The sequence below is a fragment of the Theropithecus gelada genome, chromosome 19 (assembly GCF_003255815.1).
Source record: "Theropithecus gelada isolate Dixy chromosome 19, Tgel_1.0, whole genome shotgun sequence".
Classification (NCBI taxonomy): domain Eukaryota; kingdom Metazoa; phylum Chordata; class Mammalia; order Primates; family Cercopithecidae; genus Theropithecus; species Theropithecus gelada.
The window spans coordinates 43,565,421-43,577,830 of NC_037687.1; the positions used below are offsets into that span (position 1 = coordinate 43,565,421).

The 12,410-nt window shown below is 40.8% G+C and overlaps 1 protein-coding gene across 1 annotated transcript; it reads left to right on the plus strand.

Moving 5' to 3' along the window:
• Positions 1-6,897: 6,897 nt before the first annotated feature.
• ZFP14 (ZFP14 zinc finger protein) lies at positions 6,898-9,045 on the plus strand. Its single transcript, XM_025365933.1, has one exon. It carries the CDS (start codon positions 6,898-6,900, stop codon positions 8,419-8,421), a length of 1,524 nt encoding a protein of 507 aa, XP_025221718.1. The 3' UTR covers positions 8,422-9,045.
• The last annotated feature ends 3,365 nt before the right edge of the window (positions 9,046-12,410 follow it).

Sequence of the window (12,410 nt, forward strand, 5' to 3'; positions counted from 1 at the left end):
CAGGAGGCGGAGGTTGCAGTGAGCCGAGATTGCACCACTGCACTCCAGCGTGGGCGACAGAGTGAGACTTCATCTCCAAACAAACAAACAAATAAACAAACAAAAAATCCTAACCTCCCTAACTGTCCTGATAAGACATCCTCCAGAACCTTCATATCAGGGAGTCAGCTGGTGTTACCCTGATAAATAGGAGCTGGGCATTCTGATCTCATGAAGGCCAACCTAGACTAAAGGGGTCAGCTTCCCAGGTTTATCAATGACAACTATATATTTGTTTATTTGTAGCTTGAACACGTCAAACAGAAGTATCGACTCAAGTACCTACCCAGTCCTTTAAAAATGTACTTAAAAGCCAGTTACACAATTTCATTTAAAATGATATGTCGATCCTTAATTCAAATCCCTGTAGTATTATTGCATGGCACCCAACTACTTATATTTCTGTTCTGTAGGCTTTGCCTATTCTAGGTGCCTGTCTGGTGACCAAAGAAAGGGATTAGAAATTAACTTTTCGAAGGGAATATGTGTGGGCAAAGAGAAAGAAGACTCTTTTTTTTTTTTTAATCACTGTTGCCCAGGCTGGAGTGCAGTGGTACAATATTGGCTCACCTCAACCTCCACCTCCCAGGTTCAAGTGATTCTCCTGCCTCAGCCTCCTGAGTAGCTGGGGCTACAGGTGTGTGCCACCACACCCAGCTAATTTTTGTATTTTTAGTATGACAGAGTTTCACCATGTTGGCCAGGCTGGCCCCAAACTCCCGACCTCAGGTGATCTGCCCACCTCAGCCTCCCAAAGTGCTGGGATGACAGACGTGAGCCACTGCGCACAGCCTGATTTCATTTTTATATTCAAAGATAACTTGGAGTTTTAGATTTTATAAAATGTTCTGGGCCACTTTAAATATAATTGAGTGCTTTCTCAAATTTTGATAATCTTCAAAATAATTTTGGGAGTGAGTCTTTCATTACTTTTTCTTTTTCTTTCTTTTTTTTTTTTTTTTTTTTTTTTTTGAGACGGAGTCTCGCTCTGTCACCCAGGCTGGAGTGCAGTGGCCGGATCTCAGCTCACTGCAAGCTCCGCCTCCCGGGTTCACGCCATTCTCCTGCCTCAGCCTCCGGAGTAGCTGGGACTACAGGCGCCCGCCACCTCGCCCGGCTAGTTTTTTGTATTTTTTAGTAGAGACGGGGTTTCACCGTGTCAGCCAGGATGGTCTCGATCTCCTGACCTCGTGATCCGCCCGTCTCGGCCTCCCAAAGTGCTGGGATTACAGGCTTGAGCCACCGCGCCCGGCTCTTTTTCTTTCTTTCTTTCTTTCTTTTTTTTTTTTTTGAGATGGAGCCTCGCTCTGTTGCCCAGGCTGGAGTACAGTAGCACAATCTTGGCTCATTGCAACCTCTGCCTCCCAGTTTCAAGTGACTTCCTGCCCCAGCCTCCCGAGTAACTGGGACTATAGGCACCTGCTATCACACCTGGCTAATTTTTTTACTTTTAGTAGAGACAGGGTTTCACCATGTTGGCCAGGCTGGTCTCAAACTCCTGACCTCAAGCAGTCTACCCGCCTCGGCCTCCCAAAGTGTTGGGATTACAGGCGTGAGCCATTGTGCCCAGCCTTGATTACTTTTTCTATACTTTGTTAGTAATCAGCCTTGGTTGTCATAGTAGTCCGTTACGATTTTCAAAATACTCAGTTTTGTTATTTACTGGTGTCCAGAACTATATTATTTCTACAACTTCACCCTACTTGCAGGCTGACAAGTTAGCTTGCCATAGTGTCATGGATGCTGGCAGGAAACACACACTCTCAGTCAGAGACAAAGGATTTGATTGTTGTCAGCACAGCCAGCAGTTCCTCCTTGCTTGCAAGTCCCATGAGGCTGATATGGATGGGTCTAGATAGTTCCTGAGCATGCAGTGAGCTGCCTTATAGAAAAGGAACACTGACCTTAGAGAACCCAAATCATTCATCATGGGCAATAAGTGTACGTAGCCTTAGCTTGGAAGGAGACATTACCTTTATTATCCTGAGCAAGCAAGCAAACCTGCCTATTGATCTAGAGAGAGATATTATCTCTACCTTGCAAGGCCGTTTGTTATAGTATAGAAACATTCTTGAAAAGATATCCCAGAACAAAGGTAGGTAGTGCTTCTGCCAACAAGATGTACAAAAAATGTGAAAGTGACTGAGCGCAGTGGCTCACGCCTGTAATCCCAGCACTTTGGGAGGCTGAGGCAGGTGGATCATGAGGTCAAGAGATCAAGACCATCCTGGCCAACATGGTGAAAGCCCGTTTCTACTAAAAATACAAAAAATTAGCTGGGCATGGTAGCCCGCACCTGTAGTCCCACCTACTCGGGAGGCTGAGGCAGGAGGATCGCTTGAACCTGGCAGGCAGAGGTCGCAGTGAGCCGAGACTGTGCCACTGCACTCCAGCCTAGTGACAGTGAGACTGTGTCTTAAAAAAAAAAAAAAAAAAAAAAAAAAAGAGCTCTATGGTGAGTTGTCACTGAATAGCTAGTGGCCATTTTTTATTTTGTTTGAATGCTTTCCTTTTTCTCTTGTTATCTTAGCTAATGGTTGTGTTCCACTGATTGTTTTTGTTTTTGTTTTCCAAACAACCTGGGTTTTTTGTTTATTTGTTTTGAGACAGGTTGTCGCTCTGTCACCCAGGCTGGAGTGCAGTGGCATAATCATGGCTCATTGCAATGTCTGCCTGCCGGGCTCAGATGATCCTCTTTCTCTGAGCCTTCTGAGTAGCTGGGACTATAAGCAAGCACCACCATGCCTGACTAATTTTTTGTAGAGATAGGGTTTTACCATGTTGCCCAGACTGGTCTTGAACTCCTGGGCTCAAGCAATCCTCCGGCATCAGCCCCCCAAAGTGCTGGATTTACAGGCATAAGTCATCATGCCTGGCCAACCTGGATTTTTTTATATGTGACTTTCATTTCTGTTATCTAATCAATGAAATTCTGCTTTCATTTTAATCTATTTCCTCATTCTTTGTTCCTCAGTATACTTTGTTGTTCTTTGTCTAACTTTTGAGTGGGATACTCATATTTTCCTTCATTTCTATTGCTCTAAGAATTTAAATGTATCTATGAATGTTCTTCTGAGATCTGTAGCTATTTTCATAGGTTCTCTATAATGTAGTATTTTTCAGTATTACTGTTCTATATTTAGGAAAGAGTTTTAAAATCTGAAGTGAAGATGTCTTTTGGTTTCATCATTCTGTTTTTTCCTATTTTGTTTCACAGTGATCACAAACTGTTCTTTGGGTCATTTCACCAGTTTTACACATTTATACTGTAGTCACCGAAAAAAAATTCTCCTCCTCTCCTATACTGTCTCAACCCATGTCTTTGCTTACTTCATTCAGCATTTTAGATTTTCTTCATGAAAGTACCCCATCTGGATCATGATCTTCGAACCCACATCCAACATAGCCTTTATTTTTACTCTCATGCATTCAGGTGACCCCAGATGCCCTTCCATTTTTGATAGTCATTCTGCTGTACTTGATATTTATCATGACTTTTTGCTCAGGATTTCATAAGCCTTTCAATGTTAGCATAATTGAAAAAAAAAAAACCTTAACTTGCGTTGGCTACATGGGAATGGATAGCACCACACAAGGGAAGGATGTGAAGGAACAAAAGTTTTGTTTTGTTTTGTTTTGTTTGAGATGGAGTTTCACTCTTATTGCCCATGCTGGAGTGCAATGGCACGATCTTGGCTCACCCCAACCTCCGCCTCCCGGGTTCAAGCGATTCTCCTGCCTCAGCCTCCCGAGTAGCTGAGATTACAGGCATTTGCCACCACGCTCGGCTAATTTTCTATTTTTAGTAGAGACGGGGTTTCTCCAAGTTGGTCAGGCTGGTCTCAAACTCCCGACCTCAGGTGATCTGCCCCCCCTCGGCCTCCCAAAGTGTTGGGATTATAGGTGTGAGCCACTGCACCTAGTCAACAGAAGTTTGAGTAAGTGTAGAATTGATAAGTAATAGTATAAATTGTAGCGGAGATAAGTAAATCATTATAATATGGTATAAAGCAGCAGTCCCTACCTTTTTGACACCAGGGACCGGTTTTATGGAAGACAATGTTTCCATGGACTGGGGCGGGAGAAGATGGTAGGTGGTTTTGGGATGAAACTGTTCCACCTCAGATTATCAGGCATTAGATTCTCATACGGCGTGTGCAACCTAGATCCCTCGCATACACAGTTCACAGTAAGGTTCACGCTCCTATGAGAATCTAAAGTCACTGCTGATCTGACAGGAGGTGGAGCTCAGGCGGTCATGCTCGCTCACTGGCTGCTCACCTTCTGCTGTGCAGCCCGGTTCCCAACAGACCATGGACTGGTCTGTGGCCCGGGGGTTGGGGACCTCTGGTATTAAGATTAGAGGCAGATAAACATATTAATGACAATATAATTATGAGAATTAAATTGGTAATATGTATTTGGGATTTGTTAATTAATGGTGATAATAGAGATTGTTTCTGCCCCAGGGGTAACTCAAGGATAACACTTAAGCTAAGCTAACAGAATAATATGAGAAAATTAATAAACATATTCACAAATTGGAGAAAGAGTTATAAATATGAAAAAGAATGTGCATGGCCGGGTACAGTGTCTCACACTGTAATCCCAGCACTTTGGGAGGCCGAGGTGGGCAGATCATCTGAGGTCAGGAGTTCAAGACCAGTCTGGCCAACATGGTGAAACCCTGTCTCTACTAAAAATACGGAAAAATTAGCCGAGCCTGGTGGTGGGCGCCTGTAATCCCAGCTACTGGGGAGGTTGAGGCAGGAGAATTACTTGAACCTGGGAGGCAGAGGTTGCAGTGAGCTGAGATTGTGCCTTCACACTCCAGCCTGGGCAACAAGAGAGAAACTCCATCTCAAAAAAAGAAAAGAAAAGAAAAGAAAAGAAAAGAGAGTTTGCTAAGAGTGTTGCTATGGTTTGAATGTTTGTCTCCTCCAAAACTCATGTTGAAACTTAATCCCCATGGGTGGGACATATATGGGGTGAATGGGTTACAAGGGCTTTCATGGCTTAATGGATTAATGAGTTATTATGGCAGTGGGACACATGGCTTCGTAAGAAGCAAAAGAGACACCTGAGCTAGCACACTCAGCCCCCATTACCCACTGATGGTCTGTGCACCGCGTTGGGACTCTTCCGGGTCCTCACCAGCAAGAAGGCCCTCACCAGATGCAGTCCCTCAACTTTGGAGTTCTCAGCCCCCATAATTGTTAAGAAATAAACTCCTTAATCTGTCAGAGTAGAGTAGAAATAATAATAATACATTCCTCTTCTTTATAAATTACCCATTTTCAGATACTTCGTTATAAGCAACAGAAAATGGACTAAGACAAGTGTAAAGTGCATAGACTTAAATAGGGCCAGCAGGACTAGCCTTTGTGAAGAAGTGATTTTGATTTGAGGCTGAGAATGAAAACCAGCCAACCATGCAGTGTCAGAGGATTCCTCAAAGAAGGAGCAGCCTGTGAAGAGTCCTATTTATTTGGAACAGTTGTGGGGCATTTTGTGCGTTGAAGGAGGCCCAGTATGCTATGGACAGAGAGAATAAATGGGAGAAGAGATTTGTTGACAAGCAGCAGCTTTATTATTTATGCTCAGGTATTTATGTTTTATTCTAATGGTAAAGAGATGGCATTGAAAACATTTAAATAGAAAGACTCAAATATTGATCAGCATCCCAATAATTTCTTGGAGAATGTAAACAAGAAGAAAACAATTACTTGCCCAGGACTTTGTCCTAAGATGGTTTCAGTCAGTTAAAAACACATCTGCATAGTTTAAACAAATCTCTAGGTGATTCTTCTCCACACTTAAATCAGGCCTTCACTGATTTGACTTGCTTTCCTAATCACCAGCCCTACCTACACTCCTGGACTCTATTTGCTATGTTTCCCTTGCCCTTTTTCAAAATGATGAGACTGCAATCTGTCCCATGGTACACATTAGCAGAATAGTGACAAAAGAATTGTGTATAATGTAGAAGATGATTGGCTCATGAGTAATTGTCCTAGTCCAGTGGAGCTAGCTTAGTAGAGGTATATTTATAACGTTCAGTAGGAAAGACAAAGGCCTTCCATATGATGCTTTATTATCAGGAGCCCTTTCACCTCTGTTTTAAGAAAATTAATAATAAATGTCTGCACCCAGGGCTCCCTCCCCAGAGGAATGTACCATCAACCTTGCATGGCCTCTTATCTAAAGGCAGGCTTCAATTTACCTTACTCCCACCTTAATGATGTCCTCACTGGCTCTGGGCTTTATTTTCATGTGCAGTGTCTCAGGACCTAAAGTCTAGCATTGCTTCTTTATTTTTGTGCATTTTAATACACATGAAGTGGATTTTAGCCATGCTGAGCTGCCTTTTAGTTTATCCCTTTAGATGTCAACTAGTTTATTTATTAGTGTTCTACTGATTAAAGATGCATAGAATTGGCTGGGCATGGTGGCTCACACCTGTAATCCCAGCACTTAGGAAGGCTGAAGTGGGCAGATCACCTGAGGTCAGGAGTCGAGACCAGCCTGGTGAAACCCCTTCTCCACTAAAAATACCCACAAAAAAATTAGCCTGACTTGGTGGTGTGTGCCTGTAATCCCAGCTACTAGGAAGGCTGAGGCAGGATAATTGCTTGAACCCGGGAGTCGGAGGTTGTAGTGAGCAGAGATTGTGCCACTGCACTCCAGCCTGGGTGACAGAGCAAGACTCTGTCTCAAAAAAAAAAAAAAAAAAAAAAAGCATAGAATTAAGTGGTCCTGCTCCGGGCCTATTTTTCCTCTGAACACAGTAATTTTTTAGTGTATACTTTTGTAGAAGATAAGGTTTTTTGGGTACACATACGTAAGATTGTGGCAGAAATGTGTATATTTGAGATCTGTCTCATCCATTCAGCTTGTAACAGGCATTATTTTAGGTGCCTTTTATTTCTTTATAGAAGTTTTTTTATTTGTTTGTTCTTTGTTTTTTCCTTTCTGGAACAGGAAAACAGCATGTATTTGCTTTCTTGTTTTCTTTCAGATTTGGAGTCCAGATACAGGACCAATACTTTATCTCCAGAAAAGGACATTTATGAAATATATTCATTTCAGTGGGATATAATGGAAAGAATTAAAAGCTATAGCCTTCAGGGTTCTGTTTTTAGGAATGATTGGGAATGCAAAAGCAAGATTGAGGGGGAAAAGCAACAAGAGGAATATTTTGGGCAAGTGAAAATTACCTCTGAAAAAATGACCACTTACAAAAGGCACAATTTTCTTACGGAGTATCAGATCGTTCATAATGGAGAAAAGGTGTATGAGTGTAAGGAGTGTAGGAAGACCTTTATTCGTCGCTCAACACTTAGTCAACACCTGAGAATTCATACTGGTGAGAAACCTTATAAGTGTAAGGAATGTGGGCAGGCCTTTAGACAGCGTGCACATCTTATTCGACATCACAAACTTCACACCGGTGAGAAACCCTATGAATGTAAGGAGTGTGGGAAGGCCTTTACAGTGCTCCAAGAACTTACTCAACATCAGAGACTTCATACGGGTGAAAAGCCCTATGAATGTAAGGAATGTGGAAAGGCCTTTAGAGTACATCAGCAACTGGCTCGACATCAGAGAATTCACACTGGTGAGAAACCCTACGAATGTAAGGACTGTGGAAAGACCTTTAGACAGTGTACACACCTTACACGCCATCAGAGACTTCATACTGCTGAAAAGCTCTATGAATGTAAGGAATGTGGGAAAGCCTTCGTATGTGGTCCAGACCTTAGAGTACATCAGAAAATTCATTTTGGTGAGAAACCCTATGAATGTAAGGAATGTGGGAAGGCTTTTAGAATATGCCAACAACTTACTGTTCATCAGAGTATTCATACTGGTGAGAAACCCTACGAATGTAAGGAATGTGGGAAGACTTTTAGATTAAGACAACAACTAGTTCGCCATCAGAGAATACATACTCGTGAGAAACCCTATGAATGTATGGAATGTTGGAAGACCTTTAGTAGTTACTCACAGCTAATTTCACACCAGAGCATTCATATTGGTGAGAGACCCTATGAATGTGAAGAGTGTGGAAAGGCCTTTAGACTGCTCTCACAACTTACTCAGCATCAGAGTATTCACACTGGTGAGAAACCTTATGAATGTAAGGAATGTAGAAAACCTTTTAGACTGCTCTCACAACTTACCCAACATCAGAGTATTCACACTGGTGAGAAACCTTATGAATGTAAGGAATGTGGTAAGGCTTTTAGACTTTATTCATTTCTTACTCAACACCAGAGAATTCATACTGGTGAGAAACCCTACAAGTGTAAGGAGTGTAAGAAGGCCTTTAGACAGCATTCACACCTTACTCAACATCAGAAGATTCATAATGGAATTTAATAGAAGAAAGCCTTCAAATGTATATGATGTTACAGAACATCAGAAAATTCATTTTTGAGAAAATGTGTTCCATGCTTAATTCCAAACATAATAAATTTTATATTAGAGAAAGAATATGTTGATTTAAAAGCCTTCCAACACCATTTAAACATGGTTTATCTTCAGCAAATTCCTATGAGAATAACGTAATGAATGTAGGAAAATATTTAGCCTTATCTGTCATCTCCCTTTCTCCACTTTATTACCAGTGTGATTTATTGGACAAGATACTAAGCTTCTGTGCCTCATTTTGCTGACTTGTAAAATGGTAATAATAGTACTTATATGTATTAGTTATTTATTGCTGTGTAATAAATTACCACAAATGTAGTAGCTTAAAATAACATACATTTATATCTTACAATTTGGATCAGAAGTATAGGCATGACTTAACTGGGTCCTCTGCTTCAGGGTCTCTTGCAAGGCTACAGATTTCAGCCAGGGCTGAGGTCTCATCTGAAGGCTCAACTGGGGAAGGATCCACATCCATACTAACATAGTTGTTACCCAAATGTATTTCCGTGAGGCCTGTTGCATTGAGATTCTCAGTTTCTAGCTGGCTGTTGGCTGAACGCTGACTGCAGTTCCTGGCCACAATAGTCTCATCATGATGGCTGCTTGCTTCATCAAGGCATGCAAGCCAAAAGCGGGGACAGTCTGCTAGCAAGATGGAAGTTACAATCATGTGTTACCTAATCATGGAAGTAACATTCCCTCACCTTCTACTGGTAGAAGTAAGTTACTAGGATAGCCCACACTCAAGAGAAGGGGATGATACAAGACTGTGAACAGGTTCTGGAGACAGGACCATTGGGGGGCTTTTTTAGAGTCAGCCTGCCACACTGTGGAATAGGATTGTTGCAAGGAGTAAGTAGTTAATACTTGGAGGAATCACAGTCATATAGCATGTATTCTGTAAATATTATCTATAATTGTTATTGTCATTAGTATTAGTGAATTCACATACAAGGAAGATCTGTAGATATAATAAATGTAGAAATGCCTCCTGTCACCTCTCAGAAATTATTAAACATAATTTATTCTAGGTAAAATCTAGATTGTAGTGAATGTAGGAAGTTCTTTAGCACTTGAGCTGCATTAGAAATTTCATGCCAAAAAGAAACCCTGTGAATTTCATGAATGTGAGGTCATTAGTAGTACAGCTGTTGAAGAATTAGAGGGAAACAGGAAATGATTTTCCCATAATTCCAAAAAGCAAAAGGCTTACAATCCCTCTTGTCTGACCACAGTTCAAAATTAATTAGAAACTATCAAAAATGTGGCTTAAAAGAAATGAACCACCTAGGAATTTCGTATTATTGTGTATATTTATGTGTGTGTATAAAACTGCTGTGGAAAAGAAAGAAAACATCATTCTGTAAGTATCTTCAACCAGTAGGAGTTGTTTCAAGTTGAGTTTTTGATGTGATCCCACCAGTAATTTGATAGTTTACTTGATTGTGGCTGCATAATTTGGTCACCTATGGAAGATGCTAGAGCACCAATTTATATATATATTTTTTGAGACAGAGTGTCACTTTGTCCCCCAGGCTGGAGTGCAGTGGCACAAGCATAGTTCACTGTACCCTGTTCCTCCTGGGCCCACCTCAACCTCCTGAGTAGCTGGGACTACAGGTGTGTACCACTGTGCCTGGCTAATTAATTATTATTTTGTTTTTTAGAGAAAGGGTCTCACTATGTTGCCCAGGCAGGTCTTGAACTTCTGGGCTCAAGTGATCCTCTCTCCTTGGCCTCCAAAGGTGCTGGGGTTGCAGGCATGAGCCACCACACCCAGCCCAACTCATTATTCTTGAAATCAATAAATTGGAGGAAAAATTGATATTTCATTTCCTTTTCCCATGTGAACCAAATTTCAGGGTCACCAGAAGTTCATCAGATTCAAGTGGATTTGGCCTGGCACAGGCAGGGGCTCATGCCTGTAATTCCAGCACTTTGGGAGGACAAGGTGGGTGGATCACTTGAGGCCAGGAGTTTGAGACCAACCTGGTCAACATGGTGAAACCCTGTGTGTACTAAAGATACAAAAATTAGCCAGGCATGGTGGCACGCGCCTGTAGTCCCAGCTACTTGGGAGGCTGAGGTGAGAGGATCACTTGAACCCAAGAGGCAGAGTTTGCAGTGAGCTGAGATCGTGCCACTGCACTCCAGCCTAGGTGACAGAGTGAGATCCTGTCTCAAAAAAAAAAAAAAAAAAAAAATTGAATGGGTTTTTCTTTTTTAAAGAAGTCTAATAAATCCAGAAGGAATTATAGGATTAGAAAAATCACCATTTTCTAGACCTTAATGGAATAATGGGTCCAGAAGACATGATCTTCAATGGGTACTACAACTAATAGGTGAAACATTTTATAGCGAGATTTTTATGGTGGATTTATCAAGCTGGCCACCTCTAAACCCTTTGATCTATTTTAACCTTAATAAAAATAGGTCTATCAGACAACACACACACTTCCTGACATAGTGCAATAAGAAGTCAATACCACCATCTACAAAGCCTTATTGCTGGAATAAAAAACAAGGGGACTAGATGAACAGTGTATAGTCATCCCTTGGTATCCATGGGGAATTGGTTCCGGGATCCTCCAGTGATGGTAAAATCTGAGGATGCTCAAGTCCCTTGTATAAAATGGCATTGTATGTATTTGCATATTACCTACTCACATCCTCCTGTATACTTTAAATAATCTTTGGATGACTTATACCTAACACAATGTAAATACTATGTAAATAGTTGTTATACCGTATTTTGCAATTTGTATTATTTTTATTGTATTTTTATTTTTATTGTTTTTTTTTTCTTTTTTTGAGTATTTTCTATTTGAGGTTGGTTGAATCTGCAAATATGGAGGGCTGGCTTTAAAGGGCACCACAGGAAGAAGCCAAACATATCCAGAATGTGTGAAACTCTGCAGAGCAAATTACCTGATTTCTTCAACTAACAGGTGGCATGAAAATACAAGCGGAAGGGCAACCGTTAACAGATTAAAAGAGACTTAAAGAGACATGTCAACTAAATTCAGTATGTTGGCATTACTTGGAGCCGGTTTGAACAAAACATAAAAAGCCATTTTGGAGACAGTGGGGGAAGTGTGGACATGGATTAATATTAAATGACATTTATATATATTAATTTGGTTAGGGATGATGTCAATGTGATTATAAAAAATAAAAGATCCTATGTGTTAGAGATACATACTATGAAATGAAGATTGACACATTTGGATTAAAATATTCCAGCAAAAGAAAAATAATTGGCAAAGAGAGCTGGGAACTAAATTGGCAACATGTTGATAATTTAAGTGGAGTGGTTTGTTCGTGGAGGTTTATTGCTCTAATATTTCTACTTTTGTATGTGTTTGAAATTTCAATAATAAAATGTTTAAAATGAAAACCAAAATTATAGAATATGTAGAAATGAATGACAGTGAGATGCCTGCACATCTAACCTTATCAGATATCATCAAAGTTCTGTTCAGTGAGAAATTAATACCCTGTAATGTGGTAAGGCAATCTTATTTGTGGATACAGTCTTCGTATTCTTCACTTACCCACAGCAGCAACACCAGGCCTGTCACACAGATGAATGTGTTGAGGGAATGAATAAGTATTTCCGTCAAGAAAAAGGAAACAACAAAATAAAACCAACCCAAGTAAAGAACAGCCAAGTGGCCAGGCACGGTGGCTCATGCCTGTAATCCCAGCACTTTGGGAGGCCACAGTGGGTGGATCACCTGAGCTTGGGAGTTTGAGACCAGCGTGACCAACATTGAGAAACCCCGTCTCTACTAAAAATACAAAATTAGCCAGGCATGGTGGCACATGCCTGTAATTCCAGCTACTTGGGAGGCTGAGGCAGGAGAATCACTTTTTTTTTTTTTTTTTTTTTTTTTTTTTTTTTTTTTTTTTTTTTTTTTTTTTTAATACTGTGT

Bases quoted from the DNA above. Each gene is read 5' to 3' on its own strand.
- ZFP14 (XM_025365933.1), top strand. From the start codon at position 6,898: ATGTGTATATTTGAGATCTGTCTCATCCATTCAGCTTGTAACAGGCAT.